The sequence below is a fragment of the Pelophylax lessonae genome (genome assembly GCF_965119305.1).
Source record: "Pelophylax lessonae genome assembly, chromosome: 1".
Taxonomy (NCBI): Eukaryota; Metazoa; Chordata; class Amphibia; order Anura; family Ranidae; genus Pelophylax; species Pelophylax lessonae.
Window position 1 is genome coordinate 412,578,295 of NC_138768.1, and position 27,412 is coordinate 412,605,706.

General features: G+C 39.3%; 1 protein-coding gene across 1 annotated transcript in view; it reads right to left on the reverse strand.

Moving 5' to 3' along the window:
* CNTLN (centlein) overlaps positions 1-27,412 on the reverse strand; it is a 712,784-nt gene that overhangs the window by 56,289 nt on the left and 629,083 nt on the right. Inside the window, exons 21-24 of the mRNA XM_082272784.1 lie at positions 16,277-16,374; positions 9,427-9,553; positions 4,507-4,644; positions 3,231-3,416 (exon numbers count right to left, since the gene is read on the reverse strand). Coding sequence (XP_082128910.1) covers positions 3,231-3,416; positions 4,507-4,644; positions 9,427-9,553; positions 16,277-16,374 — 549 coding nt within the window. The remainder of the gene's footprint in view (positions 1-3,230; positions 3,417-4,506; positions 4,645-9,426; positions 9,554-16,276; positions 16,375-27,412) is intronic.

Below are 27,412 nucleotides of genomic sequence, written 5' to 3' on the forward strand. Positions count from 1 at the left end.
TTTCTAGAATGTGAAAGATAACGTTACGCCGAGTAAATAGATACCCAACATGTCATGCTTCAAAATTGTGCACGCTCATGGAATGGCGACAAACACTGGTACTTAAAAATCCCCATAGGCGACTCTTTAAAAATGTCTACAGGTTACCAGCTTAGAGTTACAGAGGAGATCTAGGGCTCAAATTTTTGCTCTCGCTCCAACGATCGCGGCGATACCTCACATGTGTGGTTTGAACACCGTTTACATATGGGGGCGGGACTTGCATATGCGTTCGCTTCTGCGCATGAGCTAACGGGGACAGGATACTTTAATTTTTTTTCCTATTTATTTTATTTATTATTTTTACACAGTTTTTTTTTTTTTTTTTGATCATTTTTATTCCTATTACCAAGAATGTAAACATCCCTTGTAATAGAAATAAGCATGACAGGACCTCTTTATTGTGAGATCTGGGATCAAAAAGACCTCAGACCTCACAACTACATTAAAAAAAAAATAAAAAAAAAATAAAAATTGCTGAAAAAAAATTGGGTCTTAAAAGCGGTTGCTTCAAGACCATACAGTCGAGTGGGGGCCATCTTTTCCAGTCTGTGAGGAGAGAAGATCGTCTCTTTTTCCCCGCTGCCGGCGGGCCTGTTAAGAGGAAAAAAAGACCGGGATGCGGTGGGAGGGGTTGGGACCTCTTCTGAATCCGCCACTGGGACCACCCTTATCTTAAAGAGGACTGCCCGCCGTTTCGAAAAATACCAGGGTTATGGCAGCTATCTGCTGCAATAACCCGGTATTTAGCGTCAAAGTACCGACGTAAATCGTCAGCGGGCGGCCGGTAAGTGGTTAATGGTGTGGAGATAATAAAGTTCAGTTTCTTCACAGGACAGCAGTATGCACAGACATGAACTATGGTGGTGGTGGCTGCACACTGGCTTCTTTTAGATCAGTGGTTTAAGGACTGCCCTTGAGCAATTTTTTTATGGTATTACACAAGGCAAAGGCATATTGTATGCCTGCAAATTATTAGGCGGTGTGTGTGTGTGTGTGTCGGGGGGGGGGGGGGGTTATGGTGTGGGGTTGTTTTTCTGGGGTTGGGCTTGACCCCTTAGTTCCAGTGAAGGGAACGCTTAAGGCCTCAGCATACCAAGACATTTTTGACAATTTAATGTTCTTAACTTTGTGGGAACAGTTTGGAGATTGTCCCTTCCTGTTCCAACATGGATGCACACCGGTGCACAAAGCAAGTTCCATAAAGACATGGATGAGCAAGGTGGAGGAACTTGACTAGTCTGCACAGAGTCCGGACCTCAACCTGATAGAGCACCTTTGGGATGAATTAGAGCAGAGACTGCAAGCCAGGCCTTACCTCCAGCATCAGTGCCTGACCTCACAAATGAGCTTCTGGAAGAATGGTCAAACATTTCCATATACATACTCCTAAGCCTTGTGGATAACCTTCCCAGATGAGTTGAAGCTGTCAAAGCTGCAAAGGGTGGGCAAACTCAATATTGAACCCTACGGACTAGGACTGGGATGCCATTAAAGTTCATGTGCGTGTAAAGGCAGGCGTGCCAATACTTTTGGCAATATAGTGTATTTGGAACAATGGCAATACGGGTGTCCACTGAAGCACGAAAAATATTCACAACCCTTCAGCACACCCTTAGACCATTTGATTGCTTTGTCACTTCTATAAACCTCCTCTATAGGGACCAAAAAAGATGGCTGTATTTGCAGTTTGGGGATCTCACTTGATATTGAATCCACTAAGGATACTGAGAGAGTCATGTTTCTGAGAGCCAGTGACTCTGAAACATCAGTTTTGACTTACTCTGCAAGGCAATTGTATCCTGGATGGAACCAAAAACAGGAGGGACTTTGTTATTTTAATTTTTCTTGTTTAAAAGTTGTATTGAATAAAATCAACAAGAAGCATAATATACAGTACACACAAAGTAGACCACTATGATGGATTAAGTATCAATCAGGTACAAAAAGAAATAACATATTTTCTAACAAGCCATAAAGTAAAAGTACAGAACAAGACATCTGTGGCTTATCCAAATATATGATGAGAGGGCCATCTAAGGTTTGCAAATGAACTCCGAATGTGATCAGAGCATTATACATTTTATGAAGTGTTAAAACCAATGTCCATCAAACTGCTGTGTTGTGGCCTAGTTTCAGCAGTAGAAATAAGCTATACAAGCAATTTCTGTCCGCTGGCCACCTGTGATGGCTCCCCATAGAGACAGAATGGCGGTCTACCTATGTAAACAAGGCAGAGCGCAGTTCTGTCAAAGACAAACACAGGGATCCTGTGTTCCTACTATTTAGGAACACAGGTCTCTGTGTTCATCTATTGAGTCCATCCCCCACACAGTTAGAAAGCACACCCTAGGAGCACACTTAACCTTTTGACCGCCCCTGGTGTTAACCCCTTCCCTGACAGTGTTAGTACAGTGCCAGTGCATATTTTTAGCCCTGATTACTGTAGTAATGTCACTGGTCCCCTCAAAAGTGTCAGTTAGGGGTCTGAGCTGTCCGCTGCAATGTCGCAGTGTCGCTAAAAATTGCTGATTGCCGACATTACTAGTAATAAAAAAGAAATAAAAATGACAAATCTATTTATTCCCTAGTTTTTAGACGTGATTACTTTTGCGCAAACCAATCAGTATACACTTATTGGGATTTTTTTTTACCAAAAATATATGGCAGAATACATATTGGCCTATATTGATGAAAATTATTTTTTTTTTTTTGGATATGTTTTATAACAGAAAGTAAAAAATATTGTTTTGTTTTTTTTTCAGAATTGTCGCTCTTTTTTTTTTTTTTTTTTCAACGCAAAGAAAAAAAACCGCAGAGGTGATCAAATACCACCAAAAGAAAGCTCTATTTTGTGGGGGAAAAAAGGACATCAATTTTATTTGGGTACAGCATCGCATGACTGTGCAATTGTCAATTAAAAAGTAATGCAGTGCCGTATCGCAAAAAATGGCCTGGTCCTTCAGTGGTTAATGAAGACATGAGTTTCATGAGCTTCAGTTCCATTCAGTAGAACCTCTGGGCTGGTGTATAAAACACAGAACAAGAAATCTGGGAAAAACACATAAAAAAAAAACAAACTGATTTGCTTTTCCCAGTTCTGAAGTATCTGACACACAATTCTGAAATCGTTATGATTTCAAGTATTAACAAAAAAAATAAAAACAAATAAACAATACATTTCCATGTACCTTTATAAATGTTTCAAATTCCTCAATCTTCCTATTGCCATGTAACAATTTATTCTGTGCCACCTCCAAGGCTTGTTCACTCTGCATTGCTAAGTTGTGAAGTTGTTGTTTAGCAGCAATTTCCAGTTCAGACATGGCATGTTCAGCTTCAACCATTTTTCCTTCCAAGTCGCTGACTTTTACATTCTGTAACACATACATTTGTGTACATTCAGTTGTTCTTTAAAATGCACTTCAGTCTTATTTCAGTACTGAAAATTTAATATTTATGAATTTCAAAATATTTTTCTATCTTTATACCACGCCATAGAATGCTTTTTAGCGTGTCCTAAAAGTGATTTCATAAAAGCTTTAATGAAGAACAGGGATTAAGATACAAAAAGTAAGCACCTCTGTGCAAAATAAACCTTAGTTCACGTAAATAACACTGTTATGAGACTGTGATTAGTTTGAATCATCTCAAGCAGCCTTTCTCAACCTTTTCAACACAGACGAACCTTTGAAATAAATTTCTGGTCTCGGGGAACCCCTGCTAAAAATTAAAAATCCACAACCCATGACACATTAGTATGACAGCGGGATGAATGCTCCTTACTCTTGTCATCATTTCGAAGAATTACCCCCTAACAGATAGCTAAAAGGAACAATGGTGTCATTGGGAACTTATCTGAGAGGCAGAAATTGCCCATTGCTCGAAGAACCCCTAGCAACCTCAGGAGGAACCCTGGTTGAGAAATCCTGATCTAAAGTAAAGAGTTATTTTGCCAGTTGCTAGCTATGTGTAGAGGAGAAAAAAGTATGCAGTGGCTGATAAAGTATTAAAAAAAAAAAACTGAAAAAGTATGCAGTGGCTGATAAAGTAATAAAAAAAAAAAACCTGAAAAAGTATGCAGTGGCTGATAAAGTACTAAAAAAAAAATGTAAATTGTCTTCAGAATATTCCTTTTGTGTATGCTACACAATTTCCTTCATCTACACAAGGTTATTTCCTCTATTTTGTCCATTTGTGTTGCTTGTACCTAGCTAATCTTTAGTGAACAGTACTTAGCTATCTGTTCTCTCTGAAAGCACGCCATACAAATTTCCTATGTGCCTGCTTGAACAATACTTAGTTCTGCAGTCTCTTAGATTGCAACCGGTTGACCTCAGCAAGCAAGTAAAGTGCTGACTTTGTTGCCTATGACAGGGCCAACATAGGCAGGGTCATCACCACATCTCATTGTATGAATGGTCCACCTAAGCAAAGATAGTAAAATACATTAGGAAAGTTAAATACCTTTTTCTCTAATTCTTCCTTTATTTTGTAGTATATTTGCTCATAATGTGACTTCTCCTTGGTGACTACATTTATTCTCTGCTTTAAGGAATCAAGTGCTGTCTTCTTGTGAGAACATTCCTCTGCCATTGCTTTTACCTGCAGGGGAGCAAAATAAAAATAAGCATGGTTGGGGGAGTAGACACTCTGTGCTCATTATTTAGTATAATTACGTGCTGCAAAACTTTTATTATCATGCCATAGATTGCATATGGCATAGGACATGAGGAGTAGATATGCTGCCAGAGCAGTACAGCTCACCCATAAGAATGAGTGGGCCCGCAGTGCACATGTGCATTAAAAGTAAAAAACACGGGAATGTTTTGGTTTCAAAGGTTGTGCAGTGCCAGGCAGGCTAGCACAGCAAGGATCGCTTAACCACTTCAATACAGGGCACTTTCACCCCCTTCCTGCCCAGGCCAATTTTCAACTTTTAGCTCTGTTGCTATTTGAATGACAATTGCGCGGTCATACAACACTGTACCTAAACCAAATTTATGTAATTTTTTCCCCACAAATAGAGATTTCTTTTGGTGGTATTTGATCACCGCAAGTTTTTTTTCTTTTTTGCTAAATAAAAAATTTTGAAGAAAAAAAAGTTTTTTGTATATGTTATAATATTTTGTAAATAAATACTTTTTTTGTGCACTGATGAGGCTGTACTGACAGGCACTGATGGGGTGGCACTGATGGTAAGGCACTAATATGCAGCACTGATGGACACTAATATGTGGCACTGATAGGTAGCACTGATATGCAGCATTGGTGGGCACTGATAGGCAGCACTGATAGGTGGTACTGATGGGCACTGATATATGGCAATGATGGGCAGCACTGATAAGGAGGGCACTGGCAGGCTCCCTGAGCACTGATTGGCATCCCTAGTGGCATGGGTGGGCATCCCTGGTGGCAATAAATGGGCAATCCCTGGTGGCTCTAGTGGCATCCCCCAATGGTCTGCACTGGTAATCAATGCTCTAATTACCAGCCCAGACCCCCCCCACCCCGTCAGAAGAGCCGCCGATCGGCTCCCCTATACTCGCGCCTGTCAGGCGCAAACTGAGGAAAGACGATCAACGGCACTTCCTATTTACTATGTGACCAGCTGTGATTGGACACAGCAGGTCACATGGTAAAGAGCCTACGTCATAGGCTCTTTACCAGGATCGGAGATGCGGTGTGCCAGAGTGACACACCGCAACACCGATCACCGCTCTGTGCAGAGCGGTCCATCCTGCTGGATGTCATATGATGGCCAGTCAGGATAGAGCAACCACTTTGCCACCGTCATTTTGCTAAATGACGGGCGGCAAGTGGTTAAACAGAGGGGAAGGTAAGGTTGCACTGAGGGGGGTGGGGGATTATGTAAATAACTGTAACATCAGCTTTCTTAGCACAAGTTTCCCTTTAATATTTTTAAAAATCGTTTGGTAGATTTTTAGGCAGCCCATACATTATTCATTTTTATTTATTCAACCAGCGGGTTGAATGAAAAAAAAAATGACCCAATTCTCCCATCCACATCACTGAGTTATCGCATTCTAACAGCGGGGAGACTTCCTCACTGACAGAATACACTGGCGATCAACTTCTGTACAACCACTCTGTCTGTTTTTTTCACGATCAATTGGATTGAAACTTGGCCGGATCAATAAGGACCGGACGAAATTCACTCCATGTGTGGGCAAGGCTGGTTGTACAGAAGTTGATTGCGATCAACTTCTGTACAACTAGCTTTGCCCACACATGGAGTACATTTTGTTCCATCCCTGCTGAACCGGATGAATTTCAATCCATGTATGACAGTCTTTAAACACACACTGCATACAGGACAACCCAAGAAAAGGAAAAGTGGGAAAATATCCCTGAAGTAAGCATCAGAATAATGCTTTCTGGCTACACAAAATGTTTAAACCATGTGATTTCTTCCAAAGAAGATGCAAGTACACGCTCACAGGGGGTACAAATCCAGCACTAGGAATACATGAGGCAGTAGCGCCCAGCAGGTCCACAGCACCAGCTGAGACTATTTGTACAAAAGTTGCCCAGTGAACATCGGAGCTCTCTGGAGAGGCGCTGAAGGTATGTATTTTGCTATATGGAATACAGGGGGAAGGGGGAAGCTAAGAAGGATTAAGGCAGTATTAAACCTCAAAAGAAAGATGTTTGTAATTGCAGCTTACCAATTCTTATGCCCCATACACACGTGCAGATTATCTGCAGACTTTTGTCTGCAGACTTACCTTTTCTATGTAGTGCAAGGGCCTGCCGGATTGCATACAAATTGAAAGTGTTTAGGTTTGACCTCATATTATATGGTTTTGGTAAGTCTGCAGACAAAAGTCTGCAGATAATCTGCACGTGTGTATGGGGCATTAGATGTGGTGGTTGCATGTGTTTTCTTTTACTTTTCTCCTTTATTTTCCCCTGGTGATCCTACCAGTAAGTCTGCTTTTTTCAACTTACTTTAAGGCAGTCTTTAACCCAAAAACAAAAATGTAATATAATACAGCTTACCAAACTTTAGATGCAGTGGCTACTTTTTTTTTTTTTCAGGCTATCTTCACTCTGTTTTCACCTGGTGATCTAGCCTATAGCACACCTCCTGTATTAGAGTGCCCCCACTCTGGATGAAGGAGAAGAGGGGGCACCTTTGGACAACATCATTGTCAGTCTGGGGGGAAGTGAGTGTTAGATGTACTAGCAGATTTAGATACATTATCAAATAGAATCCAAACTACAGCTCCCACAAGCAGTTACAGCAACATTGTTTTTTTCTTTTGGGATAAAGCTTTTACATGCATAAATAAAAGCTGATCATTGTAAGCACCCCTGTCAGTGGTAAAGGGTTTGTCTCAACACTTAACTGCTACATTTGCTGTAGAGCCTGTTCTGTGGAAAAACAATGGACTTACTGGCTGGATTACCAGGTGAAAAATAAAGGATAGCCTAAAAAAAGAAAGTGAATGCAGTGATCATATCTAAGAATTGGTAAGCTGCAAAACAATATATGCTTGCTTTTGTGTTTAATACTGCTTTAATAGACCAAGCTGCCCAGACAGATTAGAAGTTAGAGGGCTGAGGTAAACCATTTAACACTGAAAGGGGTGCTTACAATGGTCATTCCAAAGGGGGGGGGGGGTACTGTTTGCTGTAACTGCTTATAAAGTGTTAGCTGGGGTTCAGCTTCAATTTGATAGTCACGTCCATTTAGAGTAAAGCCTAGTACACACTGACCGAATGTCGGGTGGCATTGGTTGAATCAATAAGAACTGGCTGTCATTTGTGTACTGTAGTCAGTCTGTGTGTGCTGTAGGGGTGTCCCCCTGTCAGAACACAATAAACAGCAGGGGAGATCTCTGTATTAATGTCGTATAGCTAGTACAGTGGCTCCGACCTGAGCTATCCATTTTTTTTCCATTAGCCCTGCTGGGTTGAACAAAAAAAACAATGAGTGTGTACTAGGCTTATATCTGCTAGTCTAAAGCTTATGAGCTGGTTTTGGTAAATCTAAACAAAATAAATCTAAAGAAAATAGTATAGTGTGTATCGGTATAGTGTGTATCGGGCCTAATGGGCCATACACACTATACAATCGTGTTTAGATTTTTTCCTTTAGATTTACCAAAACCATAGATTATGAGGTCAAATCTAAACACTTTAAATTTTTATGCAATCAGGCAGGCCTTTACACTACATAGTTGAAGGTAAATGTAAAGGAAATCTAACAACAAAAGTTGTATAGTGTGTATCCAGCTTAACACTACCCTTTAGGCTGCATTCACACTTGAGCGTAGCGTTTTCACCGCGATTTTCAGGCATTTTTGGAGGCAGGCATTAACATCTATCAAAAACACTGGTAATCAGCCCAAAAAGAAGCTCATGTACTTTTTTCAGCTACAGGCATTTTGCTTCAGGCGTTAAAACGCTCAGAAGTGAACAGGGGCCATTTAAATGAATGGGGTTTTACTTGCTGGGCGTTTACGAACTATTTTTTTGAGCGTCTTTGGAGCTGAAAAACGCTCAAAAACGCCCAGGTGTAAATGGAGCCTTAGACTGACCATGATGCTGTCTACAGGTGTCTGCTTTACTACTGCATCCAGTATGCATACACCCTAGGCAGCCCATACATTATTTATTTTTTTCATTCAACCAACCAGCGAGTTTAACGAAAAAAAAAAAAAAAGAAGACCGGATTCCCCCATCCACACATTTAAGGTGGATGGGGGAATCACTCTCGCTGAGGCATTATATTCTCTGACAGTGGGCTGACTTGGGCAAGAGTAAAAACCAATATTATCAACTGCTTCAGTTAGGCAGGAGAAGTAAGGATATGCAAACCAAGATTCCTTGCTTATGATGCAAAGTGTGCTAGACGTGTATTGGAGTATACAGCAGTATGTAGATAGGTTAACTGAGAATATTCTCTAAATAATAAAAAATAGTAGGAGCTTTGTGTCACAATGTAAGCTATTGAGCACAACCGGAACATAAGGGTGTGAGCTACCAATGAAGTAGTATAGGGGGTAGTTAAGATAGTTATACCACTTCCTGGAGTTCTTTAATGTTTAACTATATGCAAAAGCAGAGTCAATGGCTTTGTCAGATATGTACATTATTGTTTGTGTGCTACCTATAGTGTTGCACAAATTACTGTATGCTAAGAAATGCAGCTATTTTATCTTTACCATGATCGTGCATAGAACAACAGTTTTCTGAACCTTATTATGTGTTATTTTGCTATCAAGTAAATGCCTGTCATGGGAAGATGTTAGCTGACCTCCGGGGTATTATTAAGCTGCACGTGCATTGCACTGTACTACATTCCAAGGTGATTTAGTGAATAATAGGCTTGGGGAATAAGTATACAGAGTACATTACCTTCCTTTCAAGATTTTCTAACATTTCTTTGCTGGGTCTTTCATTTTCCTGGTAGATTTTCAGACGGGTTTTCAGATCCTCTATCAAATGCCTTTTCATGTTGACATCCCTTTCCATCCGCGCCACCCTAGAGAGTGAAGGTCCATGTTACTACTATACAATTCAGATTTATACTCCTCTCAAAGAAACAGGTACTATGAGGTTTTCTAAGCACTCAAACCGCATCCAAAAGGAGACATCATGCTGAACCACATTCTTGGAATAGTATGTCTTTCTAATAACCACTTACAATACTACTGATCATCTATTGCCTTGGTTGAATGATTATCCAGATATGTTATTGCAAATCATTTCTAATTATTTTTATACAGAGTAGCATGCAAATTCCTTTTTGTTCGGTTTTAGACTTCAAAATATAGACTTCTGCTTAACCACTTGCCGACTGCCAGCAGTATACATACTGTGGCAGGTCGGCTCTGTCCTGGGAAATGACGTAACTGTACATCCTTTCATGGGACCGCTAGTGGGGGCACACACGCTGATTGGCTACAGGGGGAGCCAATCAGCGGGTCCGGCGGCCGCAATGTCCGCCAGGCACCCGCAATTGCTCCCAGTGGAGACAGAATGGCAGTCTGCCGTTGTAAACACAGCAGACCACTGTTCTGTCAGTAATGAACACAGGAATCCTGTGTTCCTCTTATTTAAGAACACAGGTCTCTGTGTTCATTCAGCAAGCCCATCTCCCACACAGTTAGAAAGCACCCCTAGGGACACATTTAACCCTTTGATCGCCCCTGTTGTTAACCCCTTCCCTGCCAGGGTCATTAATATAGCAACAGTAAATATTTTTAGCACTGATTACTGTAGTAATGTCACTGGTCCCCCCAAAAGTGTCAAAATAACAGTTAGGGGTCCAATCTGTCCGCCGCAATCCCGCTAAAAATCTCTGATCGCCGCCATTACTAGTAAAAATAAATACAAATTACCTAAATCCTTCCCCTAGTTTGTAGATGCGACAACTTTTGCACAAGCCAATCAATATACACTTATTGTGATTTTTTTTACCAAAAATATGTAACAGAATACATTTTGGTATAAAATGATGAAAAAAAAAATTGATTTTAAATTTTTTTTTATTGGGAATGTTTTATAGCAGAAAGTAAAAAATACTATTTTTTTTTCTCAGAATCGTCGCACTTTTTTGTTTATAGCGCAAAAAATAAAAATGGCAGAGGTGATCAAATACCACCAAAAGAAAGCTCTATTTGTGGGGGGAAAAACAAGGACATCAATATTATTTGGGTACAACATTGCATGACTGTGCAATTGTCAGTTAAAATAACGCAGTGCCATATCGCAAAAAAGATGGCCTGGTCATTAGGGGGGTAAAACCTTCCGGTCCAGAAGTGGGTAAATATGTCAACTAAACCACAGAAGAAATGTTAAATAAGTGAAAAAAGTTACACAGAATGCAGAGGGGTGTGGACAGTATAAAAACGGACTTCTGCAAACTGGAGTTCAGCTTTAAAGAATAGAAAAAAAAAGTCAGGCAGAAAAGTTAAAAAGGGCGAATTTGGGCTTAAAATTAAAGTTCTAACTAATGCCGTTATTAGGCACTAATCGAATCAGGATATTATTACTTCAGCTTCCTGAAAAATCTGTCTTTATATAGAATATCTATAAGACGTTGGAGATGGTATTTTTATGGCAGCATTATTTGTCAGCATTATTTGTCAGCATTATTTGTCAAAATGCCTGCAATTTAAGATTGTTGCACCTTAATGTGGACATCAGTATGGGACAACCTATGAGAAGGTCCCTGCATCTGACACATGCAGTTTATTTCCTATACAAACAGTTCACATGCCCTTTAGAAAATTGCCCTGCAATTTTTAAAAATGGTCATGGTCTGATAAATACTCTTTAAAAGCCCTGCAATTATTTACTATGGATTGTATATACACACACACACACACACACACACACACACAGTCACTGTTCTTTTTAACATGGCAACGTGAAAAGCAAAGTGAGCATTGAGTATGCATGTGTACTAAGCAAACTCATTAACAGATTAAAATGTACAAATCTGGATAGCAAATACACTGTATATTTTTTCTATAGCCTGTAGCATACATGTTGTGTAAGTCTGGGCCTGTGACTATTTGCATGCATAGCAGTTTTTGAAAGAAGATAAAATAGTGTTTATCTTATATATTATTTTAGCTTAAAAGGTTATAAAAGTATTTAAAATAAAAATAATAACATCAATTTCTACTTTCCTGACACAGGAAAAGAAATGACACCAAGTTAAAAAATTTTAATAACTAATCGAAAAAAAAGGAACAAAAATTAACATAAATTACTAGTACCAAAAGGGAGGGCAAAACTTATAGCAATAAAACTGCTACACTTTACACAGATTAGAAAAACTGTTTTCTATTGGAAGCCTATTTAATATATAAAACATACCAGGAATTGTCACATGAAATCTGTCACCATCATTTCTAAAGGGTTCAACTCTCACCTAAATCATAATTATAACCATTCTGGGAGTTACAGCAGTTTTTATTGACTGAGCAGGGAACCTTCACCTAAAGAGGTACCATGAAGTTTAGCTGTCATGAAAATGAATAAATCAACTGAAATGTGGGATTATTAATTGCAGAACATTTAAAGTGTATCCAAACCCAAGAACAAAATGTAATTTGTACTTTGCCAGTCCTAATCCCTGTCCTCATCTCCATAACATAGAGACAAGGTGTTCTGTATTTTACACAGAAAGAACAATGCTAACTAATAACGGCGCAGGGGCAGAAGGCATGAGAAGTGATCTGCTTACTAGATTTCTGTCAGGATCAAGAGGAATTTGTGGCACTGTTTAAAAAGATATAACAAAATGCTTTCATCTGTATCTTTAACAGACCAAAGTTGCGCAAATAAGAAAAATTAATTGTTAGGATTAACATACACTCTAAAGTGGTTGTAAAGGTGAGGCTCTGTTCACACATCTGCGTTGACAGACATCGCATGTGATTCGGAGTGCACTGCTCTGAAAATCACATGCAATGTCTGCGCGATGCAAATTCAGCCATACAGGTAGTATGGCTGAATTCTCATTTGATTCGGCACAAACACGCACAGGACCATTTTTTGGGTCTTCAGCAGAAGTGGTTCACACCTATGCGATCCAATTCATGTCTAAAATGTCAGATCGTACTGCGATATGTAAACTGATCTGGTGGTGTCGTTAACTCTGAATTGACACCCCAAGTGATTCGCATATGACAGTGTAAACTGCCTGTGCTGGGGATGCAATGTGGGAACCAGCAGTAGATTTGCAGGGTTCACGCATCACATAACTGTGAACCGGGACTAAAGTTTTTTTTTTTTGTCTTTTTTACCTTAATGCATTCTCTAAATTAAGGTAAAAAAAACTTTTAATAGTAGCACATCCCCCCTGACCCCCCCCCCCCCCCTAAATACACACCAGGGCCTGATCTGGATACAGCGCCCAGCTCTTCTCCCCTCTCACAGGCTTGGCTGTAGGAACCATTGGCTCCTGCTGCTGTCAGTCCAAACATGTGAGCAGAGAACTGGGCATGGGGCTGAGCTGTATGTCTAAATAGAAAAACACAGCCTGGCTCGAAAGTGGGCCCACACAAGTGCCCCCATAGGAAGCAGCTTTCTATGATGGGCACTCTGCGAGGGAAGGTGGATCAGGTTGTTCTGTGCAAACCTATGGCACAGAGCAGGTTAAATTGAATTTAAATATTATTATTATTTTTTTTAAAGCGATTCTGTCAATCAGATGACCAATATAAACTAAACCAGCCTGTAAAAGAAGCAGATGGATACTTACCTTTCTGGTGGTTCAATGTGTTGCAGACTACCAGTCCCTGCAAGTATCTGACACAGTTGTAGCAAATACCTGCATGGCCTCATTGTGCTGGGGTTCCCCCCATCAGCTCCTTCATTAATATAGGACATAGGGGCTGGCAGGAGGAACCACAGAAAGTGCTGGAAATTGAGAAAAATCTTTAACAAAAAGATGGTGTAGATTAAAACTTGTTCAGAGAGATATTTTACTATAGTAATAATACATTTTAGGCTATGAGTAAATTGTACTTCACCACTGAAAGAAAAGGGTGGTTAGTCCACAATAAAGACAATTTTTTACAAACCTGAGCAATTCAGCAGGAGCAAATAATGACAGAATAAATAAGAAAATGACCTGAAAAGTAAGCGTAAACACAATGCACTTCTCCTTTCCTACAGTCTTTACTGCTGCAGCTAATAATACGAAAATGATACAATCTTACCATTTCCAGTAAAAGTCAAACTTGGCCTCACCGTTACCACCTCCAAAACCTCTAGATTGGTTAATGAGGCCCCCATATTGTATGAAAGAGCCAGTAGGGAGCCTTGAAGGCAAAAGAGGTATGAGTCAAGCATGACTTTTACAGGAAAAGTCATGATTTACATTTATCTTCCACAGTCTAGATCTATAAATTTAGGGATCAATAGGAAAGGCTCCTTTTATTAAATGAAATCTTTATTTATTCATCTTTGCTTATTATATGCTCTGCTTAAATTGCTTAAAATTAGGACAGGTAGATGGCACTAAAATAAGCCGGATATAAAGCAGAACATTATTATTTTTATACAGGATTTAAATAGTGCCAACAGTTAGCGCACTGCTCTTTAATAATGATAGCAGAAGCTGCAAGAGTAATTTGCACAGATTTTTAGTATTTATATAGGTTAGGAGCCAAGGGCCCATCCAGTCTTTTATGTGCAAACATGATTTAAAGATATAATATATATTTTTTATTGTTCCACATTAAATGCGAATTGTTAATATGAATGATAAATTGAAGTTTATTAATACCTGAATGAGTGATTGATATTTGGAAGCAACAAAACTAATACAATATCATAGGGAGTGTAATCATCTTTATGGAATGTATATGCATTATCTAGGAAAGTGATGATGAGAATTTAATTTCTTTAGGTCTTTAGGTCTATTCTTGACCGTTTTAAACAAGTGGTATTTGGAACCTAGCAGAGCTAAAATTTATATTAACACATTTCTTATACGATCACAGACAAACATTAGAACAACAAATTAGAAATCGAATATGATAATCCAATTAATAACAAAAAAGAATACAAAAAATATTTATAATAAAATATAAATTACTGTACACAAATATTTAGATTTTTTTTTTTTAAATGTGTCCCTTTTAATCGACACATCTACATTTACCAGATGGTTTGATGGGTTTAAAATTTATTAAAAATGCTTCAAACCTAGTGCGAAAAATGTACAATAACACACACACACATTAATATATATATATATATATATATATATATATATAGATATAGATCAGCCATAACTTTATGACAACACAGCTAATATTAAGTGGGTCCCCCTTTTGCCACCAAAACAACCCTAACCCTTTGGGCAATGTACACCACTAGCTCTCTAAAAGTATGCTGTGGTATCTGACACCAAGCCGTTAGTAGCAGATCCTTTAAGAATATTTTTTATATAAAAGATAGATATTTCTATAGAGAGCCAGAACTGTAGGCACTTATGCATGTAAGCCTACAGGTATCGGTGTCTGGAATTCATCCTAAAGCAGAACAAATATAAAATCACATAAACACTAACTATTTCACATCCATAGAGTCATTGACAGTCTTATAACTCTCACATAAATCTTAATTGGTAAGGCCTACTACATTATTTTAAAAAACATTGAGAGTGCAATGCATGTGTTTCCCATGCATGGTAACTGACACAAAAAAAGTAAAGCTATTCTGATAAAATAGGTAAAGCTATTCAATGATTTTCATAGCACAATAAACACTGTCCAGAAAGGTATAAAAAAAAAAAAAACATTCTTGTATCTGCCCTGCTAAAGTGAAAACTTTACTTCTTCGTCAGTCAAGCAGAAATGAAATGTGAGTAAAGCAATAACAAACTATTAAATTAAAAGAAAGTTGATCTTTATATTGAAAATCTTTGGACATTTTTTCGGATGACCTCACCCAGGATTAACTTGGCATATTCATAAACCAGGACAAGAAAATGTAATTAGTAATATACAATTAGGATAATGAAAAGCATGGAACCATATATAAAATAAAACAGAAATTTCTTGCAGGATGGCTGTAAAAGCAATTAGCATTTAAGTCCCGTAACAGAAAGAAATAAAAAAAAATAAAAAAATAAAAAAAGGTGAAAGCTATAATTTGTAAACTATTACAGTGCTCTTGAATTCTTCTTTTTAAAAAAGACTCCAATCAATTCAAGTCTAAACAAACAAAACTGTCCTTTTGCACTTGTTATACATATAAGCTTTGGTGCTTAATCCAGTTTAAGCAGCTAAACCTTGACATGTCTCTCAGCCCCCAGGCAAAGAATTACAGTATCTGAAAGATTCCTCTGCACTTCGCTCTGATTTGAATTTAAATCAAGGGTGATTAAGTCCACTCTGGGGTCTCAATCTAACTTTGGTTACTCCATCAAATCATTTATGAGTTCACACAATTTGTGACCTTCAGCTGCACTTCCCAGCTTTCTTGTGAAAGCAGAAAATCCATCTGTTATATTAAACTTAAAACAGAGAAACGAAAAACAAATGTAGAGAATTAGCACCTCCAACTCTTTGCCTTCCCTGACCCAAAAATATGTAGGCATGACATTCTGTGAGAACATAAAAAAAAAAAAAAAAAAAAAAAAAAAAGAAAAAAAAAAGAGAAATCAATGGTAGCCACAAGGTGGCGACAAACACAATGGATGATTGCACAGCAACTAGAAAAATAAATGAAACACTACCTTTCCTGTAGTTCCCGTATCCGTTCTTCCTTTTCCAGGACTTCATTTTTCATGGCTTTAATTGTTGTAGACTGTTTTGCCATTTCAACAGTCATATTCTAAATTGAGGATAAGGAAAAATTAACTATACAGTTCTGGAAGTCAGTTTAATCTATCTGGGAGGTCCTCAAAGTATAACACGCTGCCTGCCTTCCAGTACAAGAGGGTTTAAATATACAATCACTTCATAAAGCATTACTGCAAACACACGGAAAAAAGGGATAACATTACAAACAATAACAAACATGTACATATCGAGCTTTAGTTTGAGCCAAAGGCAGAAAAAACATGCTTCCAGTTAGAATATAAGGATGCAGTCTTAATATTTTTTTCATTATACAGTCTGGTAATATTTGTTTTAAACTGTTGCAGCGTAAACTGTATATTAGTTTAAGTGGCTATGTCTAATATGAGAAGTTCATGGTTTATTCTATTATTTAAACGCGTGACCCACAACAACCAATCCGCACATTTTTTTTTGGAGCTTTAAACGGCAAGGTAAGTACGACTGCGTAATCAAAAATCACTCAATTCATTTGTACGGAGGCAGATTTTCTCTAGCCTCAGTGTAGGAAGTAAGGATCTTACAGAATACCTGTGACTAATAAAAAAATATATATGTTTGAAGAAAAACATTACACAGACCCAGAGACTAATTGAAGGATAAGTTCATTTTATAAAAAGAAAAAAGATATAGTCAATTCACACTTTTTGCAAGTAAAAAAATATGTGCATTTATTTATTTATTTTTTAGGAGCCTGTAAAGCATTGGACCCACGATCAGCAGATCCTGCAGAGCATCTGTGTAGCTGTATGCTTGTACCTCGTATGGTGAGGCAGCTACTGAATGACAGAAAGCATCAGCGCCCTGGTAGTATATTGAGAGAAGGTGTCAACCGCAAAAGCTGTCAGTACTTGTAGTTCATTCATTCACAGAACTCTGTGAATGAATGACGCAGCCATGTGGGTGGAGACCCGCACAGCCACGTTCTTTTCAAATTGTGACAGAGGATGCGGGGAGAAAATCCCCAGACCCCTGTCACAATTAGAAGGGGGATCGGGGAGCAGCTACATGTTACATGTTCCATTCTAAAAAACAGGTGAAACATGTAACATGTTCCCAAAGGTGAACTTATCCTTTAAGGCCTCTTGAACATGAACATAATACCTGACTAATGTTTATATGTAGGCTCTTGTTGGCAGAGTAAAAATACCTAATGTGCTGTAAAGACCTTGCGCATACATGTGAATACACGCTTAACATTCTACTTCCTCCTAGCTTCCAGTGTTGCACTTAACGTGTATACGCTCATATATTCCTCTGGGTGCCCCGGTTTCCTCCCACTCTCCAAAGACATGCTGATAGGTTAATTGGCTCCTGTCTAAATTGGCCCTACTATGTGTATGTATGAATGTGAGTTAGGGACCTTAGATTGTAAGCTCCTTGAGGGCAGGGACTGATGTGAATGTATATGTACCGGTAAAGGTTAATTGGCTCCTGTCTAAATTGGCCCTAGTATGTGTATGTATGGATGTGAGTTAGGCTGGCCATACACTATACAATTTTCTTGTTCAACTTTCCTTTAGATTTACCAAAACCATGTAATATAGGGTCAAACCTAAACACTTTTAATTTGTATGCAATCAGGCAGGCCCTTGCACTACATAGTTAAAGGTAAATCTAAAGGAAATTGAATAAGAAAATTGTATAGTGTATGGCCAGCCTTAGGGACCTTAGATTGTAAGCTCCTTGAGGGCAGGGGCTGATGTGAATGTATATGTACCGGTAAAGGTTAATTGGCTCCTGTCTAAATTGGCCCTAGTATGTGTATGTATGGATGTGAGTTAGGGACCTTAGATTGTAAGCTCCTTGAGGGCAGGGACTGATGTGACTATATATGTACCGGTAAAGGTTAATTGGCTCCTGTCTAAATTGTCCCTAGTATGTGTAAGTATGGATGTGAGTTAGGGACCTTAGATTGTAAGCTCCTTGAGGGTAGGGACTGTTGTGAATGTATATGTACCGGTAAAGGTTAATTGGCTCCTGTCTAAATTGTCCCTAGTATGTGTATGTATGGATGTGAGTTAGGGACCTTAGATTGTAAGCACTTTGAGGGTCCAGTATGTGTATGTATTAATGTGAGTTAGACCGCATTCACACTGAAGCGGCACGACTCCTGCAGGACTTCGGGGGCGACCTGTAAAGTCCCGTGCACCGCGACTTCGGCGCAACTTGCACGGACTTCACATAATGGAAGTCAATGCAAGTCGCCTCCAGGTCGCCCCGAAGTAGTACAGGAGCCTTTTTCTAAGTCGGAGCGACTTGTGTCGCTCCTATTAGAACGGGTCCTGTACCAGTCAATGGACCGTGAGGGACCGCGACTTGTCAGTCTGACAAGTCATCTGACAAGTCGCGGCAGTGTGAATGGAGCCTTAGGGACCTAAGATTGTAAGCTCCTTAAGGGCAGGGAAGGATGTGAATGTACAATATATACAGTATATAAAGCGCTGTGTAAATGAATGGTGCTATAGAAGTATATATCTACATATATACAGGCATGCATTATTACACTCAAAGGTCATTTTTTTTTATTTTTTATAGCTCTGAACGCATTGTTGCAGATGGCAGAAGGGGGGGCAACGGAATAAGCAGCTGAAAAAGTAAGCATTATTTTACAAAAAGGACCAATGCTTGTTAATCATTTGAGGAAACTGTAATACTCAGCAAGGTTTATGTCAAAAGTCGTGAAAGGTGAACTAACCCTTTAAATCTGGTCATTGTTGGTTAAACATATCGCATGAAATATCCCCAGATGGAAGGAGCACTGCATATAAATATACTGAGGACAATGTATAGGGAGGTTTGTGGCAAAAGTCAGTAAAACTGAACTAACCCTTTAAGTTTGCAGTAGACACATAGGGGAAAACAATTAAAACATACTGGTTGTCAAGTTATTCATCTGCACAAAGTCGTTGAATATGGTAATCACTGCACTACATTACTAAAAACGTGTAAAAGTAGTTAAAATGTCTTTGTACCTGGGCAACCTAAAGTGTAACTAAACTCAAAAACATAGACCAGTACCAGTACCTGGATGAGGTGGCCACATTCGTTTTTTTTTTCTTTTTTTAGACTATTTACCCTTATTTTCACCTGGTGATTCTGCCAATACAACATTTACTGCCTTAGAATAACAATGCTCACTAAGCACACTGTATCTATGAAGGAGCAGCCTTGTCACCCAATGACAGAAGTTTTAAAGTGTAACTTTAGTCAGAAAATTAAGATCTAAAAGATTTCATGTTGGCTTCTTTTGCAGGTATAGCCAGAGATGTATAGTAACGAAGTAGAACTACTTAAGTACTGTACTTAAGTACCGAAATGCGGTATCTGTACTTTCCTAGAGTAGAATTTTTTTCTCCTACTTCTACTTTTACTTCACTACATTTTTTCGATGATTTCGATACTTCTACTCAAGTATTTTTTTTTTGTGCTGCATAGTTACTCGTTACTTTTAAAAAAATTACCACTGCCAGAACAGTAGATGGCAGGTTGCATAAAGCTCAAAAAAATGTGTATAATGTCATTTGTAAATCAGCGCATACGAAAATAAAGGCTGTGTATAATAAAAGCTGCTATACCAAATCTTTCCAATAAAAAGAAAATATGAAACAAACAAATAAATGGTGCTACAGCGCTTAAAGTGCATCAAGAAACTACTAACAAACACAGGTTAATCATTTGAATAAATCATTTGAAATAATAAAAACAATATGATGTTCAAACTTTTGACTTATTTCTTTAAGAACTACATAACACAGTACTCGTACTTCTACTTTCAGTACTTGAGTAGAATTTTTTTTTCAAAACTACTGGTACTTTTTACTTTTAGTACTTAAGTAGCAATTTTTTTGAAAAAACTACTTGCAATACTTAAGTAAAAAAAATGTTGAATACTTTAGTACTTCTACTTAAGTAACTTTTTCTGCGAGCACTTCCACTTCTACTCAAGTAATTTTTTGATCGAGCACTTGTACTTTTACTCAAGTAGAAATTTCGAGTACTTTATACAAGTCTGGGTATAGCTATCAAAAACATTGAAAAGCTGTCTCTCCCTGCTCTGCGCATGCAAAGTGGATCTCTATTTGTAGGCACTGTACCTAAAATCAGAGGCACTAGAGGTCAATTTGCTGACAGCCTAAAGATTTACTGATGCTCAGGAGCTCTTGGCTTCAGCAAAATGGCAGCCTCCAGCAAGAAACAGGAGAAATGCTGGAGGCAATTTACAGCAGACACATTTTGGTAGTAGAACTATTAATCCCTTCCCGTTGACAGTACGCATATATGCAGCCTCACTGGACTTTTTTTTTTTTTTTCCATGGGGCCGCATATATGTGTATCTGTCTTTGTGCTAGGACCGCGCCACACAGCATGCTCCCAGCACAGAGACCAGGGTTCTATCGGGAGCCCCTGGTTCTCTTACTAATAATTGGGACCCAGAATTTCTGGTCACTTGATCACTGTGATAGCCTCTGATTGGTTAGTGATTAGTGTTTTCTTTTTCTCTGAATGGAGGGGAGAGATAATTTATCTCTCTCTCCTTGCAGGGAGAACGAAATAAACACATCTGTGTATAAAAAAATAAATAATAATAAAATAAAATAAAAAACGCAAACACTAGATCAATTTTTTTAATCTAGGTCAGTGTCAGGGTCAAAGGTTATGGTCATATTTTGGGCAGAATTCTTTTTGTTTTTTTAAGCATTTTTTAAATTAGTATCAGTGTCAGTATGTTTTAGGTAGCATAAAAAAAAAACCAAAACGTGCAATATTGTTTCTGGGCCCTACTACGGGTACAAACAACAACTAATATACACATATGTCGTATTGCAGCAATCGTCGGGAGCAGAATTTATTTTGGGTTGTTCTTTGGTGCTAGTTATGGTAGTAGCAACAAAATACACAGCTAAATATAAAAAAAATTACTATTTTGGGCCAGTTTTTGTTTGAGAATAGTAAAAAAATAAAAAAATCAGGGGATATCCATTACCATTTACCACCAAATGAAAGCCAAATTGTTCCTTAACCACTTAAGCCTCGGAAGATTTTACCCCCTTCCTGACCAGGGGGTATTTTGTGATTCAGGACTGCGTGAATTTAACGGACAATTAAGCGGTCGTGTGACGCTGTACCTAAACGAATTTGACGTCCTTTTTTTCCCACAAACAGAGCTTTCTTTTGGTGGTATTTGATCACCTGTGCGATTTTTTGATCATGCGCTATAAACAAAAAAAGAGCGTCAATTTTGCAAAAATAACAATATTTTTCACATTTTTTTATATGAAATTCCCCCCAAAAAAATGTAAAAATCAAAATTTTTTAACATTTTCGGCCAATTTGTTTTATGCTACATATGTTTGGTAAAAAAAAAATCGCAAAACGCGTATTTTGATTGTTTTGCGCGTATATATACGTAACTTTGCCTGTGAGGGGCTGACCGCCGCAGTATATGTACTTGCGGCGGTCGGCAAGTGGTTAAAAAAAACACAAGGTAAAATCCACTTGGATGCACAAAGTAGTTGTGATGATATGTACCGTTTTACTACCACATGTTGCGCAATTGTGCTTTAACAATTGGGCATTAACATCTGTTTAACCCCTAGGCGGGAAGTGGTTAATGTGGAATTTATGCTTCTTGCTAAAGCACATTATTTTTAATCAAGTTGTTATGGGTAAAGTTCTGATTTAAGGACTGCACCTTTCCCCTCCTCATTTCTATAATATGGAGGAGGGGGGGGGGGGTCAATAAGATATTCAACAGACTAAAAGAGACAATTTTTGTTCATAGTTAAGGTTTACATACACTTCAAATCTGGTGATGTTGTTAAACAATCTGCATTTAAACACGCAAAGTTTTCCAACACTATAATTCTTGTAGTAAATTCACCAGGTAGGCTAACAATAAATAAGTGCAGGAATCGTTAGCATTTGTTTGAAAAAGATGGATTAATATGTAAACCACAAAAAGTTACATGGTGTGATCCATTTTTATAAGCTCCTTTGATCAGGTATTCCTCATAAACCAGCCCCTCCTCCCACAAAAGGAAATTCTCCATTACAGTTTAAAGGGTACTAATATATCCAAAATACTAATATGAATAATACTAATAAGGTCATTCTGTGAGAAGAAAGAACGGTTTAGAGCCAACTTTTAAATTGTCAAAGTTTATAAGAAATACTCTTGCATGATAGTTCCCATATACAGTTTATAGTGGATCCTGGCTGCAAAACATGTACATCTGTTATTTTATTTCCACCTAAAGTATAACTATGGGCAAAACCTTTTTTTTTCATCTTGAATAGACTAGAGCAGTGATGGCGAATCTTGATATCCCAGATGTTTTGGAACTACATTTCCCATGATGCTCATGCACTCTGCAGTGTAGGTGAGAATCATGGGAAATGAAGTTCCAAACATCTGGGGTGCCAAGATTCACCATCACTGGACTAGAGTAAGCAGTAAGGGAGGGTTATAACCCTTGTCATATTTTTTTTTTTTTGCCATCTGTGTGGTATTCCGGAGATTTCCCATCACTTCCTGTCCCATAACCAAACAGAAAGTGAGGAAATCCCTGCAAATTAAAAGAATTCCTTGGGGACCCCCAGGTCACCAGGGCTAGTGTCCTCCTTGAAAGATTTCCTCTCTATTACTTTTCTGGGGCTAACCCAAATACTGGGATTTTCTTTTTCTTTCACTTTCAATGACAATAGTAAACAGGACAAATAGAGAGATCAAATCTCTTTAACGGAATCACAGACAGCAATAACAACTGACAAGTGTTCTAATACCTCTCCCACTCTAACCACCTCCTTACCGTTGGATGTCATATGACGTCCTGGGCTTTAAGTGGGGATATCTGAATGATGCCTGCAGCTGCAGGCATCATTCAGACATCATTTTTTTTTAGCCAGCGATTTACTTAACCAGATGGTCCCCGGAAGTCTCTATGAGTCTCGGGAGACCTGGCAGTTGCAAATACTGCCGTGATCTCGGTTGGATAGCCAAGATAGTTTTTTATTTTATTTCAGGCTTTCCAGCCTGTAGGAGAGATATGAGGTCTTATTGACAGTGTATCAATGGAGCCTAACATGGATGAAAGTAAGTTTGAAGTTGCTTGGGTCGTCTTAGTGGCCCACTAGAGGTCCAGACACCCCCAAGGGGAACTTGCTGTGTCTGAACCAGGGGAGCGGTCACCTCAATAGGGGTTGGGCCGTCCATTGGGTTACCTAGCGGCTGAGGGTTGTGAATGGATGCTATCAAGTAAAGAAAAGAAAGAAGGTGTTGCATGTATGAGTCAGAGAGAAAATACAAGAATAGCATAGCTGCAGGTATTTCAGGGGTTAGTCATAAAAGGTTTTGTTTGGGAAAAAGTAAGAGCAACATGCCAGCCCGGGATGAAAAAAAAAAAAGGAAAAAAAAAAGGAAAAAAAAAAGGGGGGGGGAGAAGAGGAGGGGAAGTTGTGGGGGGCAGTAATGGGAGAGTAGAGCAGTGTATTTGCTTAGGAGGACAGATTTTAATGTTATTGTCAAGATAAAGAGTCAGCCAGAGGCAATTTATCACTAAGAGTGGCTTATCAGTCTGAGGTATTCCGTATTCCGTGAGGTACTTTATTAATGCGATCGAACCAATCTGTTGTTGTAGGGGGGGGGGGGGAGTAGACAACCAGCAACAAGGGATACACATTTTAGCTGCGTTTACAAGGCGCATGGTATGATGGAGGAGATATTGTTCCGGGGTATAATCCGGTGTGTACATTGTAATGCGGGAGATGAAATTATGTATATCTCTCCAGAAGGGTTGAATCCAACCAGATATGTAGTAGTGTACCTTTTTGCTGATTACATCTCCAAACACAGTGGGGAGATGTCAGCACAAAATGTATTGGTATCTGGAATGGTCTCTCACTATTATTGTTTTAATTGGAAAAGGTTTTTACTATTATTGCTATTATTTTTACTTTTATTGGCATGTTTTCATATGTTTTTAATGTGTGCCACATGGATGGCACACTTGATCATGGTATATAATGAATCCACATCTTTGGGTGCTGACGGCAGTGGTTTATGTGGTAAGGGTTAATAATATTGGAACCACACCCTAGAGGGAGGAGTCCCAAAGGCCCTATTGATGAGGCTGCGGCCACACTCTGCTATTTAAACTTGTGAGTTCAATAAGACACAGTGGCTCTGAGGAAGAGGCGAAGCCTAGAAACGCGTCAGCCATCGTCTGTTAACCACTTAAGTCCCGAAGGATTTGGCTGCTCAAAGACCAGGCCCTATTTTGCAATTCGGCACTGCGTGACTTTAACAGACAATTGCGCAGTCGTGCAACGCTATACCCAAATTAAATTGACGTCCTTTTTTTTCCCACAAACAGACATTTTAGGCCAATTTGTTTTTTGCTACATATTTTTGGTAAAAAAAATTGCAATAAGCGTTTTTGGATTGGTTTGCGCAAAAGTTATTGCGTTTACTTACAGGAAAGATTTATGTAATTTTTATTGTTTTTTTTTAACTAGTAATGGCGGCGATCTGCGATTTTTTTGCGGGGCTGCGACATTGGGGCAGACAGATCGGACCCCTGACTGACATTTTTGACACTTTTGGGAGTACCAGTGAAATTACTACAGTAATCAGTGCTATAAATATGCACTGTTACTGTAAAAATGACACTGGCAGGGAAGGGGTTAACTTTATTGGTGATCAGTGGGTTAAATGTATCCCTAGGGGCGTGATTCTAACTGTGGGGGGCGTGGCTTGTGATGTAACCACAGAGACATACGATCCTACATAGCAGGGTCGTATAGTCTCTGCACTTACATCAGGGAGAATGACAGACGGCTGTGTTTACATCAGCTGTCTGCCATTCTCCCTCTCCTGCGGGAGATCGCGAGTGACCGGCGGACATCGGAGCCACCGATCACATGCGCGGGGATCACTGTGAACGAGCGGGGGCGGGAGCGCGCCTCCGGCGGCGCACGCTCGCTCGCCCCCGGCGGCGCGCGCTCGCCCCCTACAGGCTCCTGGGCGAGTGACGCAGCCCTACATCAGTTTGCCCAGGAGCGGCTGACCGCCGCAGTAAATAGTCGTGCGGGGGTCGGCAAGTGGTTAAGGACAGTGGACTTTCGTATGGACTGCTCCTGATATCCACACAAGTGGTTTTGATATGACTGATATACATCCATGTTTGTGAGTAGTCATTTTTAGGTTTTATTAATAAAGCCTTCATTGAGGATAATGCGCTAGGTCGGTGCACACTTCTTTGTTTTTAGAACCTGTTGGACTACCCCAGTCCTGTAGGGCAGCAAGACCATAGCCATTTGAGATGCCAAGTGTGAGTCCCATGGAAAGAGTGGTCGGAGAGCTCGGATTCTGAGCGCAGGAGCAAGCTGTTATAAACACAATTTTGTTTTGGAGCACAAAATGTATGCAGTTTGTCGGGAGTTCCATTTCGTGTATATTTTAACACCGTTTTGTGAATGTGTGAATAGATACGATCGGTTTCAGATAGATCCAATATTCTGTCTTTTTCATTTAAAACACACCTATGATAAAAATTATAGACCCTTCACTTTGTAAGTGGGAAAACTTACAAAATCTGCAGTGGATCAAATATTTTTTTTTTCCCACTGTAGGTGAAAAGCTGGTTTGTATTTCTGTTAATCTAGTCCTGAAATGTATACAGCTCTGTAACACAACACAGCCGTACCTGGTAGGGGAGGGGACCTAATCTTTGCTGCAGTTTCACTTTCTCTTACAAATCTCCTCTCCACCCTAACCCTGTGAATGTACAGAGAAAAAAGAAACAATACACTGATTAGCTTATCTCTGCCACTCTGCTTTCTCCCCCTATCAGCATGCTTCTTGCTGATTGACACCTTGTGCTGTTGTCTCTTCTGAGCACTGCTGTACAGGAACTCCAAGAGGCTGATATTTAGTGTAAACAAGGCATTTAGACTGTTTGAAATAACATAACAATGCATTTAATGATTGCAAAGCCTAAATATTTTTTTTCAACCTAGATTTCAGCTTTAATTTTTAACTATGGCACACACCTAAGAGAGGATCCAACTACATGTAAAGAGACAAGAGCGGTGTATTTTTACATGTTTAACTCCTCACTTTCCTGAGCCTCAGATATCTTTACATGGCACCATAGGATATGGGGGTAATATGAGAAAACTCCACATACAGAAATACTGTGGGAAAAATGGACACGTGATGCAATGGAGAGCACATGAAAATAGAATTATGAGCAAGTGTAATTTTTGTTTTCCCTTTCATCAATGACAGAACATCTGAAAGAAATGTGGGACCACTCTGCAGGATGACACGCCTACTGCAAGTTGTTGTTGCTCCCTGGCTTTGATGGACGATGCAGGGAGAAGATGATGGCTGGGAGGCCTCCCTCTAGTAATAGGGGCAGAAGGAATCTTATTGGCCATCAGCACTGCTGTGCTTGAGACCCCCCCCCCCACCACTGAACAAACAGACTGGCCCAGACAGGAGAGCAGGGACAGAGGACAGGGTAAATATATCCTACCAGTAGAAAAGAGGACTGTTGGGCAGCAGTCACATATTTTAAGAGTCCACTAGGCCCCAGAGAGACCCAGGACTAAATGTGTTGTTAGAACAGCCAGGAGCCTGTGCACACGGCTTGGGGCTGCTATGAGTGATCAGGTGGATGGCTGCATTGACCAGAGTGGAAAGAGAGCATGCATTAAGGATAAGGAGTTTGGTAACTGTCTGTGTCTGGAGGGGCATCATTGGAGTTCCTGTATGGAGAAAGGCTTTTTGACCACCCTTAGTGTCTGTTTGACTTTGGATTGTTGGTATCTACAGAGAAGAAATTTGCAGAGGGGGTTGCGTTTTAACTTTACTCTGTGAATTACAAGTACTCTCTGTTGAGAGAATGATCACTTCATCAAGAGAGGTAATGGGCCCCCACACCATCAGAACTGTAACTATTCTAATGCGGTTGTGGAAATTTTATTAGGACTAGTGTGGACATTTTTCAGTGTTTTATTTAGCTTGT